This window comes from Diadema setosum, chromosome 8 (genome assembly GCF_964275005.1).
Source record: "Diadema setosum chromosome 8, eeDiaSeto1, whole genome shotgun sequence".
NCBI classification, from domain to species: domain Eukaryota; kingdom Metazoa; phylum Echinodermata; class Echinoidea; order Diadematoida; family Diadematidae; genus Diadema; species Diadema setosum.
In genome coordinates, this window is record NC_092692.1 from 23,861,605 (window position 1) to 23,885,153 (window position 23,549).

At 41.7% G+C, this 23,549-nt stretch overlaps 1 protein-coding gene across 1 annotated transcript in view; it reads right to left on the reverse strand.

The window, feature by feature from the left end:
* LOC140231716 (speract receptor-like) overlaps nucleotides 1–23,549 on the reverse strand; it is a 464,534-nt gene that overhangs the window by 100,998 nt on the left and 339,987 nt on the right. Inside the window, exons 11-13 of the mRNA XM_072311869.1 lie at nucleotides 19,024–19,128; nucleotides 18,282–18,353; nucleotides 17,710–17,875 (exon numbers count right to left, since the gene is read on the reverse strand). Of these exons, the coding sequence (XP_072167970.1) occupies nucleotides 17,710–17,875; nucleotides 18,282–18,353; nucleotides 19,024–19,128 (343 nt within the window). The remainder of the gene's footprint in view (nucleotides 1–17,709; nucleotides 17,876–18,281; nucleotides 18,354–19,023; nucleotides 19,129–23,549) is intronic.

Genomic DNA, 23,549 nt, shown 5'->3' on the forward strand with positions numbered 1-23,549 from the left:
CCATCAGCGAAAGTTTGACTAAAATCGGACGATCCGTTGACAACTTATAAACTGTCAATTTTTGTGCCGCTACTGCTGGTTAAGAAGACTACAGCATTTTGTGACATCACGTATAGAAAAAGGTAAAACGAATTCCATAAAATTAAACTTGTTTTTTTCTGTGAAAGTCTACATTCCCTCGACTGGTTAGTAAAATATGCCAAAAAAAAAACAACCCCAAAACAAAAATATCCCTATGTTTTCTGAGTGAGGTAAATAAAGTGATAAAAAATGGCAGAAAAGTGAAAATATGTTGATTTTTTTTAATATTTCCCGTTTTTTTGTCGTTCACCATTTTAAGTGACGCCATACACTGTTGTAGAATTCTCATCCAGCGATAGCAGCACAGAAACTGTGCAGATTCATAAGTTTCAATGGATTGACCATCTTTCCTCAAAATAATTTCACCGATGTGTTCTACTAACAATGTTGCATTGACTTAATCCACGTGTACATGATGATGATGATGATCCACAGCATTTGTATGGCGCCATATATCTGTCACAGAAACATTCAAAGGCGCAGAGGCGCAGACTCCTCCAAGTTGGATCCTACATTTGGATTTATTAATCTTGAAGTGCTAGCAGCTCCACCTCCAGTGCCAATGGACTATCGTTCTTATCACTTCTACGCCTACGGCTTCAGAGGCTTCAGCAACGGAGGATACTCCAGTCCCCATCACCCCTAATGCTGCTGTCGAGACCCAGGGCTCCCTCAGTATTATTGGGATGTACAGTTGCGTTTACGAAACTAAAGTAAAAAGCAATTACCTAAAGACTACAGAAATACATGGAATTGGCATTTCACTTCAATGAACTATTTTGAAAAGTCTCTTTGACCCGCTTCTAAACGCAATTGCCGATTTTGGCGCCAATCAGCCCAGTATCTGGTCTGAGTCTAATCACACTCCGATTACTGACCGATTGAATTGGACTGGTGTTCTGCGATTGTCGGGTCAGTCTCAGATCACCCTCCAATCACAATCAGATGTACAGATTACAGATATCGGGGGGCTACCAGCCTTTGATAAGATTACCCAGATCAACGTCAAATCTTTGTTGGATTTGCTTGAAAACAGGGCCCCCAAATTCCGTTTGTCGGCTCATCCGACCCCCGGATTCTGCATGTATCACCCGTGGATTTATACTTTGGATCGTGTAACCTAAGCTGAGTTCATTGACTTACATCTGAGCGGACCATTCATCCGTACATCGAGGATCATGCATCCGTGCATCGAGCATCTTTTTTTCCGGAAATTTCCTTGGGATTACGTCAAAATCAGTCAGTACTACTTTTTAACTTGAATAGGGAACTACTTGGTGTTTCAAAAAAACATTTCCCACTTTTGATTCTTAATAATTAAAAAAACTGTCATTGATATGTGTGATAGCTGAATAGTGTACAATTTTGTTGAAGGTGTTTAAATATGAAAGCATAAATCAGTTTCAGGAAATCCATGATTAATTTCACAGTTAGGTTCCAGATTTTGCTCTATTTTCAACCCTCTGTACAAAACTTTCACTTTGCGCAGGGGTCAATGGGTGTGAATGGGAGTGTGTGGTTAACAATCTGACAGTGGTCCTGAACAATGGCCAGGGTTTGAATGCTTCATCATTTATTCATGAGAAATTCCACTATCACAACTAGTCTTTATTCAGGCTCTGGCAGTATCTCTGTAAAGTCAAACGCCTGCCGATACTGTCGTTTAGTCGCGACAGTGCTCTCCCTACTTCTGAAAAAACGAAATTATAATGAATACCTTCTGTTCTGTCGTAAACATGGTGACAGGAAGCAAAGAAAATCAATTATTTATTTATTTATTTATTTATTCCAGATTTCATGCGTGTTCACAAAATAGGAATGCATACAATTGTATGCAAGTACATCTCATATAGCCAAGACAGAATATATACAATAAGTATACATTGATAAGAAGCAGTTACAGGATAGTATACAACTCCACTAAGAGAGCTACATTATTCAAGGTAACGAACACGCAAAGAAATTGCAACATAAGCTTAAAGCTTGAAAATCGTTGCAACCCCAGTGCACACAATCTATATGCTTGCAAATAGTTTAAATGATACTTGATAGGAGTTGGGGGGGGGGTATTTACAAAAAGAGCATGGGAACATGAGGGGGAAAGAAGAAATGCATGTGTGGTGCCTATTTGTCCTGTCGGACATTGACAAGAGAGAGCAAGAAAAAGTTGGGGGTCAAGTCAAGTCATTATAAGCAAATTATAAGCAAATTATACTGATTAAATTGATTAAATTTTTCATAAATCCCATTCAAATGTCGATTTCACGGGAAATATATGATCATAGCAAGTTTAATAGTTAATAGTATCCAGGGCCCCGTCTTATAAAGCCTTCAAATCAATCACAAGTCCCCAAATCAATCGCAACTTGCATTGCAGCACACACAAAACTTGTGATTGATTTCTATCACAAGTCTTTATAAGACAGGCCCCAGGAGTTCAGCGTGAAGCTGATAATAGAATATGTTTGATCGACCTTTTGAAAGTAACTATTGTTTGTAAATTACGAACATGCTGAGGTAGCGCATTCCAGACATCAGGACCGCTATGTCTGACTGATTTATAGGCTAGTGCAGTACCAGGGTTCACTAAATGTATATCTGATGCTTGTCTCGTGGGATACGAGTGAACTGCACTGTTGAGTTGAAACATTGTCGAAAAAGAGACAGGTAATAGGTCTTGCTTAGAACCAAACATGAAGAGGGCAGTCTGTAGGAAATGTATATCATCTACTTTTAAACATTTTAACTTCAAGAACAATGGGTCTGCATGTTCTAGGAAACCAGACCCTGTACATATGCGAACAGCTTTCTTTTGCAACAAAAGGATATTATCTGTCAAACTCTTTGACGTTGCCCACAGAATATTACAATACGAAATATAAGGTAAGATAAGAGTGTAATATAACATCAAAAGCACTTTGTCAGAAACAAAACTTTTTACTTTATATAATACACCAATATTGCGGGATATCGGTGTAGCGATATGATTCACATGGTCACTCCAATTAAGTTTATCATTAATATATACGCCAAGGAACTTTGTACATGTTTTCCTTTCAATGCGGGTACCATCTAGATTGACACTAATTTGTTGAGCACCTGAGCAATTTCCTCCCTTTAAAGTGAATGAAATTAGTCTTCTGCACATTCAGAGATAGTATGTTACTTCTGAACCATGATGTTAGCTTTGGTAATTCTGAGTTAATAGTGAGTTAAGGGTTCGAACATCACGATGAGATAAGAAAACACTGGTATCATCAGCAAATAAGGTGTAGGTCAAGATTGTTGAAACATCACAAATGTCGTTTATATAGATGAGAAATAAAAGTGGGCCTAGAATGGATCCCTGTGGAACACCACATTTCAGATACAGAATGTCAGAATTAACAGAGTTGCAATGAGTAAACTGTCTTCTCATTGACAAGTAGCTAGAAAACCACTGATAAGCCACACCCCTTACACCATAGTGACAGAGCTTAGACAGGAGGATCGAATGGTCAAGTGTGTCAAATGCCTTACTAAGATCCATAAACACACCAATAACATGCTCGCGTGCAGCTAGAGCACTAGAGACACAATCATAAAATTTCAAAAGGGCATGGTCAGTTGAATGAGACCTCCGAAATCCATACTGTTCAGGATTTAGAGATTTATGTTTCTACAAGAAATCATAGAGCCTGTTATATACAATTCTCTCTAAGATTTTAGAAAAGGCAGGTAAAATTGAAATTGGTCTGTAATTCAAGATTAACATTCTGTCATATTTTTTGTGGATAGGGATTACTTTGGCTAACTTAAATGAGGAAGGAAATACTCCAGTCACCAGAGAGAGATTACAAATATGAACAAGTGGGGTGATGATTGAGCCAATGATTTGTTTCAATAAATTTGTACCTATTTCATCATGTCTACAAGAGTGACTAGATTTGAATGCAGTAACTATTTCAAGAATTTCAATGCAGTCAGTAGGCTGCAAGAAGACTGAAAATTCTGAAGGGCCTTTCAGATATTCCCTAAAATTCAAGCAATTCCTATCTATCTTTTTAGCCTGGTTAGGTCAAACATTTGCAAAATAGGTATTGAAAGAGTTTGCAATGTCATCAGGAGAAGTAATTTCTTGTCCATTTTCTAAGATTTTCTCTGGGGCAGAAGTATTGTCTTGATTGCCTAAAACGCCCTTTGTGACCATCCAAGTGGAGGCAATGTTGCCTGTAGTTTTTTCAAATTGTGTAGAGTAAAACAGTTTACGAGAGGATCGAATAATTGATGTCAATCTACTCCGATATTTTTTTGTATTTTTCAATGTTTTCCAGAGATGGTTTCTTTATACTTCTTTTATAGAGAGCATTTCTTCTTTTTATTGATCGGAGTATACCACTAGTAATCCAAGGATGCAATCCCTGTTCCATAGGTTTTGGCTTTTCATACAGAATGTGCTTATCAAAATGCCTGTAGAATTTCTCCCAAAAAATATCAAAAGCCGTCTCAGTATTTTCACAAGCAAGAACATCATCCCAATCTTCAGACAGCAAGCTGGCTTGCAGACCAGACACCTTTTCGTCAGTAATCTTTCTCTTCTTATCGTTTCTCACTGGCCCATTCGCATGAGACTGGTAACCATAAAGTATGCAAAACACAGGTAAATGATCAGAAATTTCAGAGTAAAATAAACCGGACTGTGAAAGGGTTCTTGGAGCTTTTACAAAGACATTGTCTAATAATGATGATGAGAGACCATTGATTCTGGTTGGTTTATCTATCATTACAGAAAGCGCATTGGAATCAAGAATACTCCGAAAGCGGATCGAGTTAGGGCTGTTTGAAAGCAGATCAATATTGAAATCGCCCATTAAACAAACAGACTTATCACTTGAATTAAGAGTTGACATGAATGACTCTAGATCATTGAGAAAGTTGACCACATCAGTGCTAGGTGGTCTATACAAGATACATACAATGAAATTCTTTCCCTTGTGGGGAACAACCTCAATACATAAACATTCAGCAGTTGCACTTTGAAAAGAGAGATCATTTCTCGGCTTAAACGATAAATTTTCTGATACGTATATTAAAACTCCTCCTCCCCTACCATTCAACCTGTCTTTGCGAATCATCTTGTAACCATCAAGTGCAAAAAGGGGTGGAGATTTAGCATTAAGCCAGGTTTCCGAAATGCCTATAATTGAGCAATGATATTTTAGTGAAGATAACAGAACTTCAATATTCTGATAGTTCTTGATAGTTCTTCATACACTTGTGTATATGGAGCCTTACATAAATCTGCTGTGAAACAAATCGCTCCAATGAAAAATGCTGCTGAACTCTTTACCAAAAATGATCTCTTTTCATCGAAAAAGCGACAAATTTGTCAGACTATTATCCATGTGCGATGCATTTTACCCTTTACCGTGCATGAATTCAGACTAGCAGTGCCTAGGGCAATCCACATGAATTAATGATTAGGCATTCATGTGCCTGGGAGCGCGAGACTGACGCCTAGTCAACAGGTGATTCAGGCATATCCATTGTTCAGGGCCATTGTCAGCACACACTCACATACACATCATTGGTTCCTGTGCAAAGTTCAATTTTTGTACAGAGGGTTAAAATTTGACCAAAATCTGAAACCTTACTTCAAAATCAATCTTAGATTTAATGAAACTGATTTATGCTTTCACGTTCAAATCACCTCCAACAAAATTGTACACTATTCAGCTATTACTCATATCAATGACATTTTTTTTTCCGGATGAATAGTTTTTGAACTATTAATGATCAAAAGGGGGAAATGTTTTTTGAAACACCTAGTATATGTAAGTTAATGTAGTGCTAATATTGTTATGAATCTACCGTCTGAACATTAATTCAGAGTTTATTTGTGCGATCATTTTCAATGTGATTTTGGTCGTAACATTACATTGCTAACGCCAATAAATCACCTGAGGGGATTTAATAAACCAGAAAGTTTAGTATACACGAATCCTTACCGCCAATATTAGAGTTATAGCGAATGTGCAAATAGTAATGCAATATAAGTAAGCACTCTCTCTGTAAACACTCCCTCGCCATGAGTTGTACACTTAAATAGCTTCAAGGACCACGAACCTTTCTTGTTACGATTTATGTCATACATATTTGCTTTAAAGATTAAAAAATGTCATGCCTAGTGTCAATAATGAGTAAGAGTTAAGGTGAGGGTCATTTTTTTTTTGTAACTGGCTTATAAGTAGAGCCGATGAGATGCATTAGGCCTAGTTACTGTGTCATGACTTTTGGAATCCACGTCTGCGAGTATTTTGGCTTTGGACACCGTAAGCCCCTATCCATCAAAAAAGATAAATGTTAAGACAACGTAGAAACGGTCTTTATGTTTTTCTAGTCTACGAGTTTGTCAAAGCGTGTCACGACATGGTAAATTATATTGTCCATGTGAAAGTTTTACTGATACTCTCATCAGCCCTTTTACATCAAATTTATGTTTATGTGCAAGGCATCCATTAATATGAGTATACACTGCACAGGAAGCAAGAGGGCAGTAACCCCTCAGCCCATCATTACGTCAGGGGCACGAGTGAAATAAAGCGTAACATAAAGGGAGAGGGTGACTCACACCAAGTGGATACCGCTACCAGGAGCGAGGGTCGTAAACCTGCCAAATGTCCACCAGTGGGAGGACAGCCCAGAGGAGGCATTTAAAGTTAAGAAACTGGTAGCCACACCTTGCTGTAGTGGTCAGCTAACGTCGGAGGAATATCCTCCTTATTTGGAAACCATGTTCAAAAACAATTCTTTGAAATTAAGGAAAAGTCACTCTTAGGGGTGTGTCCATTTTGACCAATTGGTAGGAAGTTTTGTGAACCCTTTCACCCCCTCCTCCAATAAGATAAGTTGTTTGATAAATTAACATTCAATGATTGGTCCTACATAGACAAGTGTAGTTAAGAAGGAAATTTTGGAGAACAAAACCGGGATGTAAAACTCAAAATTCTTCAGACCAAAGCACAAAATTGTTTGTGAAATCAGTACGTGTGTATCCAGTTCGTCGGGAGGGTTCGGTGTACAACAGTGTCGCCGACATACTGGTCTGCCCTTTGATAGATGAATTCGGAACGAGGAGAAAGTGGTGGTGGCAAAAGGCCACATTCATTCTAAGCAGAGGAAATCTCTTATCAACCCGAAGGAGGTTGCGACAGGGGCCAGGGAGAGAGTAGCTTGCGCAGAAAGGGGAGAAATGCCAACAAAACTAGTAAGTTAACCAATCTTTCTCATAGTAATTTTTATGTAATTAGGTAAGCCTTAATAAGGAGACGGAGAGTCAAGATATAATATCATTGTTATGTCATTATGACTCACTGTAGTTTGTTACATGCATCAGTGTAAGAGTGAGGAAATGTTAAATAGTTTAGCCAGTACTACTACAAGCCATTTCAGAATACTGAGCTAAAAGACCATAAAGATTTATTGCACCAGTGACCTAGGGTCACAACTGGGAACACAGTTTCCATGACAGTTAATCCTTGCTAGCTGACCCAGCGTTGAGAGATTTGTTGTTGTAAACATACAAGCCAAAATCTGGCTTATTAAACTCATGAAATGTAGGTGTTTCAGTCATAAAGGAACACTTTAATTGAGCAATTGTATAATAGTGTTTCGTTAAAATTACTGGACTTATGAGTGTATGCCACTCATTGTAATTGACAGGGCGTTTAATGTTGGAGCAAGGAGTTTAATATTGGAGTAAGCTCCAACTGAATCGGACTAAAGAGTCTAAACAACCTAGAGAGGGATCGAGGGGACTTCGCCTAAGGGGGTACTCGAGTTAGACGTAACTAGGACCCAGGGGGAGAGACTTCAACAGGTCATCTCATCCCAAGAATCTACCGGAGTTAGCGATGGCATTCAAGCAATGTATTTCTTAATTGGCAACGGTTTTGTCAATGTTTGTTAATCACCATTTTTATTTCAATGCTGTAAATACATTTCAAAATTCAGTAAAATAAACCGAGCAATTATTGAACTGAAGAAGCATTTGTTTCGCCTACTTTGTAGACTCTCAGAAGAGAAAGCCTTTGATCAAGTTACGGGGCGGTGCGGCGGCAGCGCCCTTTGACAAAGCGTTCATTGAAATAATGAATGAATAAGGTGTGCTCATATCCGGTGCGGTCTAAAACACACACGGCCGATAGTTCAAAATTATGAATAGAGTTATTGTCAAATACACTTGTTATTAATTGCGTAGACAGGACTGACACAGAGATGCAAGAAAAAAAAAGTTTGTTTTGTTTTGTTAGATAGGCATTAATTTTTAAACGAATTCGTGGAGCAGTGTGTCGGTTCTAGGTTATGTTGCACGAGTGACAAGACGGCAGTAGGGAAGGATAGGGCTTCTAATTCTGGCTGCGGGATTTTGGCTGGGTATAAAAGCACATTTCTTTTGTCTAACGTATATGCATTAACTTAACTAACAAGTAACAAAACAACTCGACTATAAAATCTTACAGGGATCAGATAACAGCTATTTCGAGATTGACCCACGTCAGAAATGTATATGCATGATGGAAATAAAACATCATTGTTCACTGTGCATGATCTAGGTCAAGCATTAACCTTTGAGCGTATGCTGCTCCCATGTTCGTAATGGACAGTTTTGCATAGGACCTATAAATAAGCAGGATTTTTTTTTTGTGAAAAGCTTGGGGACGTTTCAAGAGCCGGTTTGGTCTATCTTGATGTTCTGAGGTATTCAACAGTATTTCATTCGATGACCTCCTCCAGTAAATGACATGAAACGGTATTTAAACATAATAAAATGTTCGTTCTCAGAAAAGCACTGTATGACGCTCTCCTCTTACTTATTCACTAAGAACATTGAAAGAATACATTAATGTGTTCCCTTGTGTACTGCTGATTACAAGTCATGGACAAGCAGCCTGCAGTTCGGGTTGCAATGGTAAGAGGAGAAAATGAGGTCGATATAGAGAAATATCAGGAGGGGAACAGGAAGCTACAATTCTTTTGGATCTTCGAAAGTAACGCACTATGATATTAGGGGCTTTATCATTTTACCGTGACTGCAACTCTAGGATATTATTTGGGAGTTTAACGTTGGATAATTGTCATTTAGTAGAATGGATGCGTATATTGTATTTTCTATATTCATAAATGGAAAGATTTGATTAATCGATTTGAATCGACCTCATTTCTGCATTCCGTTTTCTTACAAGAATATAATACAAAGTCAATTGAACAAAGCTATTGAGTAATAGTTGAACTGTGAAAATCCATGTAAACAGATATGATTGACTTAAATAAACAGTAATTTTTATTCTTGAGAATGCGAAGTAAAGACGAGTGTTGCGACAAGGATTGTCGCCCCGGCTCGGGGGCGACAATCCTTGACGGAGTTGGCGTCAAAGATTGTCGCCCGCCCTCGAAGCACATTTTGCTGGGTAATATCGTTCTTGACATAGTCATTGAAATACCAACACATAACTTACATGGCTACATCCATGCAAACATGCCATGTAAAAAGTCATAGTGAGGTTTCAAGGAAGTGTGTATGTGCGCGCGCACATGATAATTTAGTGTCCGTTTGTGCGTGTGTGTGTGTGTGTGCGTGTGTGTGTGTTAGTGTATATGATGGAAGAATGAGTTTATTATGTCAGCGTATGTGTTTTGGCTGCGCGTGGGGAGGGATAAGCTGTTGCTGGCATAAACGTTATATTGATTTTATCAGCAGCTTTGACTTTGATGAGTTTGTTTGACGGATTTGTATATGAATTCGGAGTGGTGCTTGCGTGCGGGCGGATGCTGCTTTTATGCATACGGTCCAGTCATGTCACATTGGGAAGTCGTTTCATCAGGAAGGAAGGCGGTATCGATTCGGGTTTGTGTGTGTGTGTGGGGGGGGGGTTACATTTCGTTATTGCGAAGGTTCGTTATTCTGTAACAATCTGTAACTATCCGAAAACATCCGCAACTCTCCGTAAATAGTCGCAACTCTCCGCAAGTGTTCCGAACTATTCGGAAGTTTATGCAAGTTGAAAGAACAGAATTACGTGCCAATTCGTAAGAATATCCGCAAGTGGACGCAAATATTCGCATCTGGTCGTATCTGTCCGTATCGCCCGCATATTTTTCCCGTATGTTTTGTAAAAATTTTCTAGTGACAGCAAGGGATCCGCGGGAGTCTGCAGAAAAAAATGACTTTTTTTGGACGTAACGCCGGACGCAGAGCATTATGTGACTGGGGCCTTACGTAGACACACGAACGCTCGCACACAACACACATACGTAGGGCCTACGTAGCCGACGAACGCCAAACCCCTCAGGTACTCATGCAGGCACAAAACTGCGCCCACAAACACGCATCATCACATACCCTTTGATATACACATACGCCACTATAATTATACCCACATACACACGTACGCATACAGGCACACGTATACACACAGAAAAACAAACAACTACCACTATACAACCACCACACATGCACAGTTTCTACATATTGTATTATTATACTCCAAACACACACACACGCACACACACAGAGCTATACGGAAACTCATACACAAGTCACTTATTGTACGCACCTATAAATCATACACAGCACATACCATGCAGCCCCCAACAAACACACACACACACACATACGCATAACTTACCAGTCATACCCATCCCACCAAAGCATAACACCGGAGCAACCACCCCGAGCCGGGGGCGACAATCTTTGACGGGGCGACAATCCTTGTCGCAACAATTTTTTTTTTTTGCCATCATAGATTGTCGCCATTGAGGTAAAAAATTGGGAACTGCACAAGCGTCAAAGATTGTCGCCAGACGACAATCCTTGACGGGGCGACAATCTTTGACGCCAACTCCGTCAAGGATTGTCGCCCCGATCCGGGGGCGACAATCCTTGTCGCAACAGACGAGCATGTGTCATTTTATGCACAGCAGAAAAAAAAACCCCAAAAACAAAGAAATCTAACATAAAAACAAACAAAAAGCAAAAAAGAAAACTCTGTTACGTATCTACACAAAAGCAAATGTTACCTACATATAGTATTCGCGACATCTGTATTACTCGAACATTGCTAACTAAAAAGAAAATTGATACCATTTAAAATATTAGTTCCTATATGAACGCTATTGTCTAATCGGAGAGAGAGAGAGAGAGAGGGGGGATTTCAACTTAAATGAGTGCTGCCTTGACAAAAGCTGGCTGTTACATCCATCTACAATGTGTATTAGGAATGATCATCTTATCTGTCAGAGATAAATTCTTACCTGTGCCTTTATCTGCATTTCCCTTAAATGTTGCCCTCCGTCTTGCAAAGGGAAAGAACAGAAAGTAAGAAAGCCCTACTCCTGACGTGTCCTATGTAGCCACAGAATCCATCCATAATCGCCCTATAAAAGCTGTCTGATAGCAGACATTCTTCCTCTTCCTTTTGCAAGAAAAACAAAAACCTAGGCAAAGGTCAAAGGGGGAGGAGGGAGAGTCTGCAAAGGTAAGAATTTATTTCTTACAGATAAGATGATCATTCCTTATCCTTCTAACTTGCCTCATGATTAATTCTTACCTTTGCCTTTAAACTGCAGAGTAGCACAGACCTTAACAGGTTGCCAGGGAGGAGACAGGGAGATGGCCAGACTTAAAAGACTGAACTCCCACCCTGGCTGGAGGGACCAGGGCGAGAGGAAGCAGGACGCGGAGCACAGAGGGCCGCGGCTGCAAAAGAGGCTTTTTGCACGACATCTTTCAAGTAACAGAAAATGAGAGAATATTGGGAAGCCCAAAAGGCTGGTTGTTGGATTTGGTCAATAGAGGGTCCGTTTAAGAGAGCCCACGAGGTACTGAGGGACCTAGAGTCGTGTGCAGGAACTGGCCAATTTTGAAGCTCTTCCTCGCCAGCTGATTTGATACACTCTACTAACCACCTAGAGAGATAGTGCTCTGGGAACAGCGTGATGAGTAGAGGTGATTACAACGAACAGGTTAGAAAATGACCGAAGAGAGTTGGTGCGATTGACATACCATTTTAGGGCTAGAGGAGGAGATGGCTGGAAGGAAAACCTCAAGGGGGCCTGATGAGGCAGTGTCTGTTTGTTTGTTTTTCCAGAAAGGAGGTCTTGGGGACCAGGCGAACGCCTGCGTTTTCCCAGCGCAGATGAGCTGGGTAAACCTACAACACATGGATAGTGCTGCGACGCTGATCAGACGAAATTTCTATAAGAAATACGGTCTTCAGGTCCAGGTATTAAAGGGAGGCCCGATGCATAGGTTCAAAGGGAGTCTTAGCTAGGGCTCAAAAAACTGCTGGGAGATTCCAGGCTGGGATAAGCGAGTGAGAAGGGGGACACTCAAGAAGGAAGGTCCGAAACAGTCTGCTGATGACCAGGGAGTTGGATACTGAGGAGCCATCCTCAGTAATGAAATATAAGCCATATTATGCATTTCAGAGGCCGTCAAGAAATTCAAGCTTCAGCTTAAGATGACGGTGGCCTGCATTTTGTTGGTAATAATTCGATTGAATAGCCAGTGATTTTCCAATTCTTTGTGTATGATTATTACTCACCTGTACAATATCTTGTTAGTGGTACATTATCATATGATTATATACAAATTCATTTAGTGTTTGATATGATTAGTATTATTGATGGTATGATGATGATGATGATATTATTGATGATGATATATATTGTTTGTTACCTTGTATATACTTTGTGAAAAATGCAGAAATAAAATAAATATAATCCTTCCGAAAACAACATGAATAGAGGCAATGGCGGACCTGGGACCTCGAATAGTGGCAAAAGAAAGTGGAAAGATGAAAAAGTCTGCTATAGCCCCTACAGGGGCCGAACAGGGATTAAGCGCCGATTGGCCACATCCCTTGAGGTACCCTGCCAATTGAGAGTCCTAAGTCGATCTTGTCGGCTATCTGAAGCAGCGTGCTGCCCTATCGGCAGCTCTCTCACAAAGTCCTGCCTGTCCACCAAAGCGCCGGAGAGCGGCCACACAGTGAGATTGAGGGGACACGGGTCTGGGTGAGGGGCCAGGGAGATAGGCTGATGTAACAGGTCTGGAAGAACTGGAAGGAACCCTAACAGGCAGGCCTGATCCTGAATAACTTTCTGCAGAACCCGAGGAATGGGGTTGAACGGTCGGAATGCATATACATGACAATGTTCGACCACGGGATTGAAAAGGCATCTGCAGCACAAGCTACGGGGGGGGGGTGTTTCATAAAACTGTTCGTAAAGTTACGAACAACCTACGAGCGACTGGTGATCAGTTCTGATGTGCTATACTTAACAGAATTTCCATAATTCAGCACAAGAACTGATCACCAGTCGCTTGTAAGTCGTTCGTAACTTTACGAACAGCTTTATGAAACAGGGCCCGGGTCCTTGTCCGTGGTGCAATGGGAGGGAAGACAATGATTCAGGGAAGACGCAAAAAGTTCTACCTGACGCTGAGTGAACAGCTGACAAATAAACCGAAACACAAAGCTGTGGAGCGTCCATTCTGAAAGGAGATAGCTCCCCGAAGAAAGGAAATCTGTTACCACTACCTACCAGATTCTGATCCCCTAGGATGGAGGAAGCTGTGAGAAAAACGGAATTCTGGCGACACCAGACTAAGAGGTCGAGGGTCAGCTGACAAAGAGTGAGGGGGGGGGGGGGAATGGGTCCCCTCCCCGGGCTGTTGATGTAGGACACCATCGTGGAAATGTCTGTCAGCACAAACACCGAATGACACGGAACTAGGTCCCTGAAGCCCTGAAGGGCACGAGAGACAGCCAACATCTCCAAAAAGTTGATGTGACGAAGAGCTTGGAGGGGACCAGGAGCCTGAGACGTGATAGGAAGGTAGGAAGGCCCCCGGCCCTGCCGAGAAGCATTTGTCGCGATGGAGAGGAAGGGGAAAGGGCTTAAGAAAGGCTTGCCTTGGAGTAGAAATTCTTGAGAGGCCCTGGACAAACGCAGGGACCTGATTTATGAGGATAAGCTTGGAAGGAAGGGTATACCTGTGGGTCCGACAGACAGCATATAGTTCACTTTTGAACTTGAAAAACAAGGATCAATCCCCTTTCTAGACACTCAAATCACTTGATATTTATACATAGCATGCATGTAAGCATCCTGGAGGTCGATGGTGACTGCCCCATCGTCGGTTGAACCACCTCAAGGAGCTCCATAGGGAAACGCTTGGAAGGAATGAACAAATTTATACGTTTGAGATTTAGAATTACCCCTAAGCCGCTTGACCTTTGCGGAACAACGAAAATCGGGGGTAAACAAAGAGAGGAATGATCCAAAACCTGAACTATTGCCTTCTGATGAGGGAGGAGACTTCCTCCTCTATCTTCGCCCTCGCCCGAGGGCACGTAGGAGTTTGTATTGACTGTGTAGACGTGCATGGGAAATCTGGAGAGAGGGAAATGAGAAAACCGTGGGCAGACACGGACAAAACGAAACTGTCTGCGGTGACTGAGGAGGAGGAAGAGCAAGTAAAGGAGATGGTCAGATGAGAGAAAGAGAGAGAGAGAGACAGTTTAATAGGGGTTGCCGCCAGGCGGGAAAGAACTGAGAAAGGCGACTCCCTACAGGTCCTGGAAGACTGTCTGTACCTGTGTAGTCAGAAGAGGAAAGGTAGGGGCGGTTATATCTACGGCGGGCCCTGCCAGCTGGAGGGCGGACGACGGGTTGCGGTCTACAGGGGGGGGGGGGGGGCTGGGAAGGGCGGGGAGAGGGTGGGGGAGATTGCGCGCGGTTCTCACGTGAGAGGCGAAAAAGACGCGAGCGAGGCTGAAAAGAACTTCTTGATCTACCACGCGAGGACCCAAGTCTGGTACGAGACGTGACAGGTTAAGTTTCGACGCGACATCTGCGACCCTCTTGGGCATCGAGATCTCCCTATCCATTGCTTCAAGGAACTGCCCAGCGAACAAAAATGGTCCGTGAAGGGGAACGGTTTGACCGGTGAAACAATCAGCGCGTTGTTCTAGGCCGAGGGTGGACAGAGCAATCCTACGACGCTGCTGAAAGGAAAACAGAGTAGTGCGAGCAGTCTGACCAATCTGCGCATCAGAGATTGAGAGCAGTAGGGGGCCGATCAGCGCGCGTTCCTCCTGAGAGACATTGAGCTCATCTGCACGAAGTGGTAGGTCGATACGTGCCCACGCGTAACCGCTAACCTTAACGCAAAGCGCGATGCCCATGAAACATAGCGCCAGCGTTCATTAACTGACTGTTATTCACGAGATTTTAGAGCATTGGGGGTAGAGAGCGATTCCTCCGGGCCATAAGTTTGGGAGAGTGCTTCTCCAGCGCTATGTACTTATCGTTCGCATCTCCCTTGACGCAAAAGGACGACCATGCCCCGCGCGGTGCAAGTGAGAGCGGGAGTTCCATATCATGCCGATCAAGTCCAGTACAGAACTCCGCTGGAAAACAGGTGCCTGAGCTATCTCAAGCTGTGCCACGGGAAAAGCAAGGGAGAGAACACGCAGTTCTAGCAAAGGATGCCTCCCCCGTTGGTGCGTCGGCAGCGACGTAGGTGCTACCTAAAGCCCTGGTCACAACTCGCCGTGCGTGCTTTTAGTCCGTACGTTTTTGGCGGAGGCCACGGCATTCACGTTTTTTCTGAAAATGTGGGGAGGGAGTGACTAGAGCAGGAAGTACGTCTACGCACGACACTCTTGCAGGGTTTCGCAAGATGTAAGTACGTGGCCCGCACGCCACGCCTGGCCGTGAGGGGTATGTGCATCGTACGTTGTGCACGTGGTAAGTGAGTTGTACGTGCTTACAACGTACAATCTCCGTGCGATGGCCACGTTATCTTGCGGAGACTGTAATTACACGTGCTGCTCACGTACGGTATCCCTACTCTCTCGCATGTTGTAAGTGCGTGCAAGTGCGATGATTTTTTTCCCCCCGTCAGATGTTGGGGGTAGGCCTATAGGACCACCTTCCGAGATTCTTCTGATGTATCACCATACGTCTTCTCCATACGTGTACATGGCAGTTTAACCTTCTGTGTACCATATTTATTTCATGTCCATATAGGTTTATATGTGAAATGTGTGAATATATGACTCACTGACAGAGAAAGGGTTAATACATCTGTGCCCTATTTCATAAAAAGTTGATATGATAGCAACTCTTGCTGGAATTGCAATTGTCATAGTAACGACAAGAATCCAGCTTCCTGATTGGCTGTTGCCATTGGAACTTGTCATTCCAGCAAGAGTTGCCATCCTAATTTATTTCATGAAATGGTACACGTATAAACATATTATCGTGTATACAATGACATTGTAAAACATTATTTTGGTTTAAATAGCCTAACACATTTGTACTGGAGATGAGCTGAGAATATTCGTTTGTTATTTTAGATGCATATGATTTGATGTTATGAAGTCTGCCATCTTTACACGCAGTTTCAGAGGTGGCCAGTGGTTCATTTCAGCCATCCAGCATATTTTGAGCTAGATTAACAGCATATTGCTGGAACGATGAATGTGGGCCTATGTTGTTGTTTTTTTTTTTCATTTTCTCGTAGTCTGAAGGTGTCACGTTTGCAATTTATATAAGGTAATACTGTCATCATAGTAATTTCTTCCTTGCTTAATTTCAAAATATACACATTCTCAATTTCAGCTCAACTGAGAATTGTACTGACTTTATCACTGCTCTACAAAAACAATGATGACCAATGCATTTAACCAAGCTTGTGCAACTCTTGAATGTAACAATTTTTCAGAACTCCCAAAACCTGATCACTTCATGCACTGACCACTCAGAACTCAAGATTTCTCTTCTTCAAGCAGTATTTGACTGTCTCTTATGTTCTGCAAACTATAATATATATATGTATATATATATTTAATAACCATAATCATTACTCATCGCCTGCCAGGCAGAAAGGTCCTATGGCATAAAATTCTGGTTTGTGATGACAATTCGACAGAGATTTGAAAGGTCTTTCATGTAATATGACAATCATTTTTCTGTGTATGCGATTTTTTTTTCGAGGCAACAATCCTTATAGGGCATTTCTGCCCCCTAGTAGAACAGTACGAATACCTAATTGCCAACATCTTGGAGACGAAAATTAATGACACTCGTCCATCGGCTGGGCTGTATGCCTTGCAGAAATCAGTGCGCACAACTTGCGTTGTAAGTGCGGAGCAGGTGCTATTCGGTACGATCTGCGTGCTCTGTTGAAGAGTTGAACTCACGAAGTGCCGAATAAGCACGGACTACGCACTTATCACGTGCTCAACACGCAAATGCTACGTGCGCATGTCAAGCAAGTGACGGCAGGAAGACGCACGGAGTCAGTGCGTTGTACGCACGTTTACTGTAGAGGGCACGTACGTTGCCCGTACTTAGGGTGTATCCGTAGCCCGAACGCAGCGAAAGTTCCTCGTGACATAAAAGTGCTACGGCGTGTCTGCGTGCTTCAAAATCCGTACTGAGGCGGTACTTATTACGTACGGATCCCCAAGTTTTGTCCACGTTTTTGCAAGTAGACAGCACGCACTTGCAAGTACGGCGAGTTGTGACCACGGCTTAAATAGGGATATTCAGAGAATGGAATTGTTAACTTACTTTCGTATTTGGCGTGATCGCCCATTTCGGGAGGGTTGTTACCACTTCGAAACTGATGCAATCCAAAGTCTGTAATCTTCAGTACCCATCGGCTGTCCACCACGCAGTTGCTTGATTTCAAGTTGCCATGGGAATGAATTTCGCTCGCATGAAGGTAGCTAAGACCCTAAAGAAAACAATAGGGTTATATTTTGTTATTAACTCACAAAGAACATGTGAGTAGATGGGAAAAAAACCCCACAGACGTTATCCTCAGATCCATGTGCATTGTAGTTTCACTTACTTTCCATCAGTATTGACACAATTCTTTATTATGTGTACTGTACTTGCTGACTCACAACTCGTTATGCGAAATTTAGGAAACAAACTTTGTGTAAGTCTTTCGCAATAATGAAGAGGAATTATAAAACACAGAGCAATCACTGAGAAAGAAAACAAAATATATTTTCTTAAACTCACAGGTAAACTCGAAGCCTTTGTTGCAGTTGGTAAACAGTTGGCAACTGAGGCATGGAGCGTGAAGACGTAGAACATAATCTCAACATATTGTGATAGAAACATTAGTTATTTACCTTCAGTGTGTCTCCTATCAGAGACGCGATGAACATGCTATCCAATTTCACCTCCTCGTTTTCAAGAATGTCCTGAGAAAAGAAAATTGAATTTAAAAAGGCCTGAGAAAATACAGAAATAAAACAATGAAGGAAAGTCTCTTTAAGACCCTACTTACAGCAAAGCCGGACCAAATTTCCTTAAAGAAAATATTCCGCTATTTGAAAATTTGTGCAGCTACGTTTCATTTTGCCTGCCAAATTGTCTTTATCGAGGTGAAAACTTGGGAACTGCACAAGCAGCACAATTTGTCGCCAGGCGACAAACTATGCAGGGGCGACAATTTGTGCCGTCAACTCCTGCACAAATTGTCGCCCCGAGCCGGGGTGACAATTTGTGCCGTAACAGAACGCTATGGTTTCTTGATATCTGAGTCAGTCAGGTTTCCGAGAGTAGATGATATATGCACTGATACTAATGTGAATATTGTTACATCTCATTATTTTTTACAAAATACTCTATACTCCTTTTAACTTTCTACTTCTCATATATTTGTTTGGGGAACAATGCAACAAACAAAGACAAACTTGATATAAAACCTTATGTTTATTGAAGTGTAATGGAAGATTCTTATGGTTCACATCGAGGTGTATTTTAAGTGCCACTTTACAAAACATATCAATAAGAGACACATAAACCATAGAAATATAACAGTCAAACTCAAATGCAATCACTTAGGAAAACATTAAAATAGATGTTTACCTGCAAACTCCCCTTTGGGCAGTATTCCGTTATGATGCAAATATTAGGTGGATCCACACACGCTCCAATGAACTGGTTGAGATGTGGATGCCTGAGGTCTCGCATCTAAAATAAATGTAACTCACATTCAATTTTTGCACAATTTATCATCATATTTGTAAAGAATATCCCTCAAAGATTTGTTTTGGCCTACGATTACGTACACAGTTACTGTATGCCATTTGACAAAGGTTTCTCGCGATGTGTTACTACACTCCGGACACTGATTGCGATTAGGTTCAGATATACTAGAACTATAACCCTAACTAAATGCAAAGGCATTTGATGTTCAATGAGATGAGATTTTCTTTCATGTTTTAATGTGTTTGATTACATTATTATTCAGGCTATCTATTATTCCAAAAGTTCGTTAGTCCGAAAATAAAATAAGGTTTGTTTATCAGACAATGAAAAGAAAATGCGAACAAACCATCACCTCCGGAATTACGAACCTTTTTTCATTTCCGAATTAACGAACCTCCGGAATTACGAACCTTATTTCATTTTCGGAATAACATCCCTTCGGAATCACCAACTGTAATCGTGATATCACCTGGACTATGCAATATGTATACCATACATCACGAGAGAAACACGAAGGAACGTTTGTGGCCACACAGTAGGTGTGGAGCGGTTCCCAATTCAGGATTGCTAATTACATAGTCCTAACCTATTCCAGCTCAGAATTACTTGAACTTATTAAGAAAACAGCACGAAGAGCTTTACTCGTCTTATCGACGTAGAAAAGCCAATGATCATGTTACCCATACAGATAGAATGAATGACTGAGATTTCATCTACGATGGAAAGAAAGTATAGACATTTGTAGGACTTTCCTATTTAGGATCAGAAATACTAATGAACAATGACAGCAACAACAGTTCAGTAATTAGTCGGAGGAAAGATATGACACAACTGAGGGGTGTTTCATAAAGCTATTCTTAAAGTTACGAACGACTTACGAACGACTGGTGATCAGTTCTGATGTGCTATACTGATCAGTATTTCAATAATTCGGAACTGATCACCAGTCGTTCTTAAGTCGTTCTAACTTTAAGAACAGCTTTAAGAAACACTTCTGATAAACCAACAGTTTGCCCCACAAATACTGGAGCAATTTCTAATGGTTTCTGTTTTTGCTTTCCTACAGTATCGAGAAGATGTGACTACGGACATTGAAACAAGTGATATTCAGATGAGTTTGGTGATGCGACACTATCAGAGACCGTTAAAGGTAGAGATAGAGGGTGCTGTGATACTGGTGCCATGTTGAATGTTAGGGCTCTTCAGTACTCCATCATTTGTAATTTTGTTGTATTTACCAGTCCTTATGTGAATAATGTCCCACGTTCCAGCACAACATAATTATATAAAAAAATGAAACTATCCTTGCTATCAGATTTCACAACTGCGTTCTGTGTACATTATGCACTATCGTATTGTCCCACCTAGGGGGTATTAGGCGAACGAGGTCCTGCTCTGTTCGCTGAAATAGCTACTGAGAGGAAGCCTGCAGAAGGCCCACTGTCTCGTCGGTGAGTGTACAATCAAAAAGTCGCCTACCCCGCTCAAATGTCAAGTTCATTGCCACATACCTTCAATTATCTTAACAGTAAGTGTACCTCGCGTCACGTATCCTGTCAAGAAACTCTACCCATTACTTAACACCAAAACTTCGAAGTTACTCCTAGACACAATACGCATTACTAAGGAATAAGTTGTATACAGAGCTCTTGGATGTCGGGCAGGTTCACGCAAAACTCGAATGATCCCTAGTCATGCCACTAACTCTAGCAATTCTCACAACAAACGCCGAAAATTGTGTCAAAAGAAAGTCAACATGTGCAACCTAATTCAAATTCACACACAAAATCAGCAGAGCCGCTTATGCACTGTCATCTTTCCTTCTCATGCGCACTAATTCCAGATCTGCGAACAATAACTTAGATGAGTTCCATACTGTCGTCCTTGGTCAAAACGTCGATGCTGCAGTCGCTTTTAACCGATTTTAACGGTATCTATCGCATATTTTTGATGTTTTCTACAAATGACGTCAGAAAACGAGAGGAGATGCAGTTGCCGTGTATGCCAGAGACGAACTTCGTCCACAACGTCTGGATTATGCAGTTCCGACTGACCTACAGATCGTTAGGGTTACGCTCCATCCGTAAAGAGTACCGTGATTGATCTGGGCTATTATGATGGCCGCAATATATCATCCACTAAAGAGCGATAAGGCAGAAATGCCCATTGATCACCTTCACTCCACATCGAATGCGATACGCACAAAGCATGACTTAGATATGTCCTCATTTTTGTCGGACAATGACTTCGAGCAGATAGTACGTGTACCAATCAGAGGCAACCGTACTTTGGATCAAATCATCACTAATATTCAAGAGAATTTTGAGATCCCCATCTCGTCATCGTCCTTAGGAACCAATGACCATAGTGAGGGTACGTAGTCAACGAAGCATCAACCACGGCCGTTAAAAATATCAAGCGAACAAAGATCTCCCGTCCAATGAGAGACAGTGACATCCACGAATATGGAGCTATAGTCGCTGATCATGACTGGTCTGACCTATTTTCCATTAGAGATGACAACGAAATGTGTGAGCTTTTCTGTTCGGAATTGACTGCGATAATCGACACATGTTTCCCAACCCATATTGTGAAGCTGAACATAAACGTTAAACAATGGTGACACCAGCTATTAAATCGATGACAGGGAGAAGACAAAGAGTTTTGAAAGAAATGAGGACAAAATATATGGCGCTCTCTTCGGAACAAAATCCAGCGAGAAATCGCATCTTCTAAAGCTCAGTAATACTCGAAAAGAGTTCAACATCTGAAACATTCTAGTCCATGACTTCAGCACATAGGTAAAATTGTGTCTGGACCAAGGAAATTAGCGCTGATCCAGATTGACAATATGGAACCAACAGATTATAAGTCAACTGCAAAAGGAATTATTACTCAGTTCATTAATGTCGGTTTCGACATCCCGCCGCTTGATACGCTGTGCCTCCCAGCATTCCTTCCCTGCGAAGAGCCCTGCCCTCTAGTACAACCATGGGAGGTCTACCAAAAGGTCCAGTGCTTTAGCCCCGTACTGCCCCGGGACCTGCTGGAATTCCCCCCCCCCCCCGCTTGGTGACGGAATTCGCATTGGAACTCAAGTTCGCCACTTGCCGACATATTCAGTGCCTTCTGTTTGTTTTTGTTTTTTAAACAAGCGAGTGCCCCAAAACGACGGAAGCGCACCCTTGTAGTTCCCATCCCGACGGCCGCACCGCCATCTATCGACAATCTCAGACCAATATCTCTAACCGATCACTTTGCGAAAGTAGCGGAGAATTTTATTGCAGGATTGACGTTTCGCGATATGCAACCTTTGATTAACAAATCGCAAATTGGAAACCAGAAAAAAGTTTCTACTTCTCACTACTTGCTGTGTTTTTACACGTACCGAGAATGGTGAATTTGAATGCTGAATTTGAATGCTGAATTACAAACGCGATTGCAATTACGAGTCGAATCATATCGTTCATTCACAGGACCGAAGAAGGCTTCACGGATTCTGCGATTTTGAATTTCAGAGCCAGGGGAGATTTGGCTTCTTTGCAAGTTCACATCAATCACTTTTGAGCCTTCTTTCTGGGGGAGCGATTGGAAAGTCACGTAATCTCTGCAACCAAATACACGATTGGAGTTCAGTTATGTTCACATAGCTGCTTTGTTGCTTATTTCTGGCAAAACGTGATTGAAAAACACTTCCGGACCGTCATATAATGGAACACGATTGGAATTATGTTTCAAATCACTGTCTGTGATTCCAGTTTGCATCTACACGACAGGAATGCTGAATTTGAAACACGATTTTGGGGATGCTTCAGTACAATCGTGTTTCAAATCAGAAATCTCGGCAGGTGTGAAGGCTAAGTTGGTCAGTTTGCTTCATGCAATGCACATGAATGCTGACAAGTACTTTCAAACGTAGTCTCTACCGACAATAGCAAGGCATTTGATCGGATAAATCACAATCTAGCGTTACATAAATCACTGCCTATGAATGTTCGTGAGTGTGTGGTTTACTGGATTCGTGATTTCTTATCGAATCGCACCCAATGTGTTCACAGAATATATATTCTGATTGGCAGGAGCTCCAATCAGGAGCCCCGCAGGGCATCATCATCTTTCTGGTGATTGCCCCATCATCTTTCTGGTGATGATCAATAATAATGCATGAAGCAAAGAAAATTATCCCTTGCTGGAAATATGTGGATGACCTAACCCTTCTGGAGTGCAGAAGCCTCGATGCACTATCGACCATACCGGACGCTATTGCACGTTTGCGTATGTGGTCTCAGTAAAACTTCATGAAACTTAACCCGGAAAAGTGTCGTCAATGCAAATTTGCTTTGCTCGCAATGTGCCGCAAACATCAGACGTTTTATGGTTGGAGACACAGCTTTGACCCATGT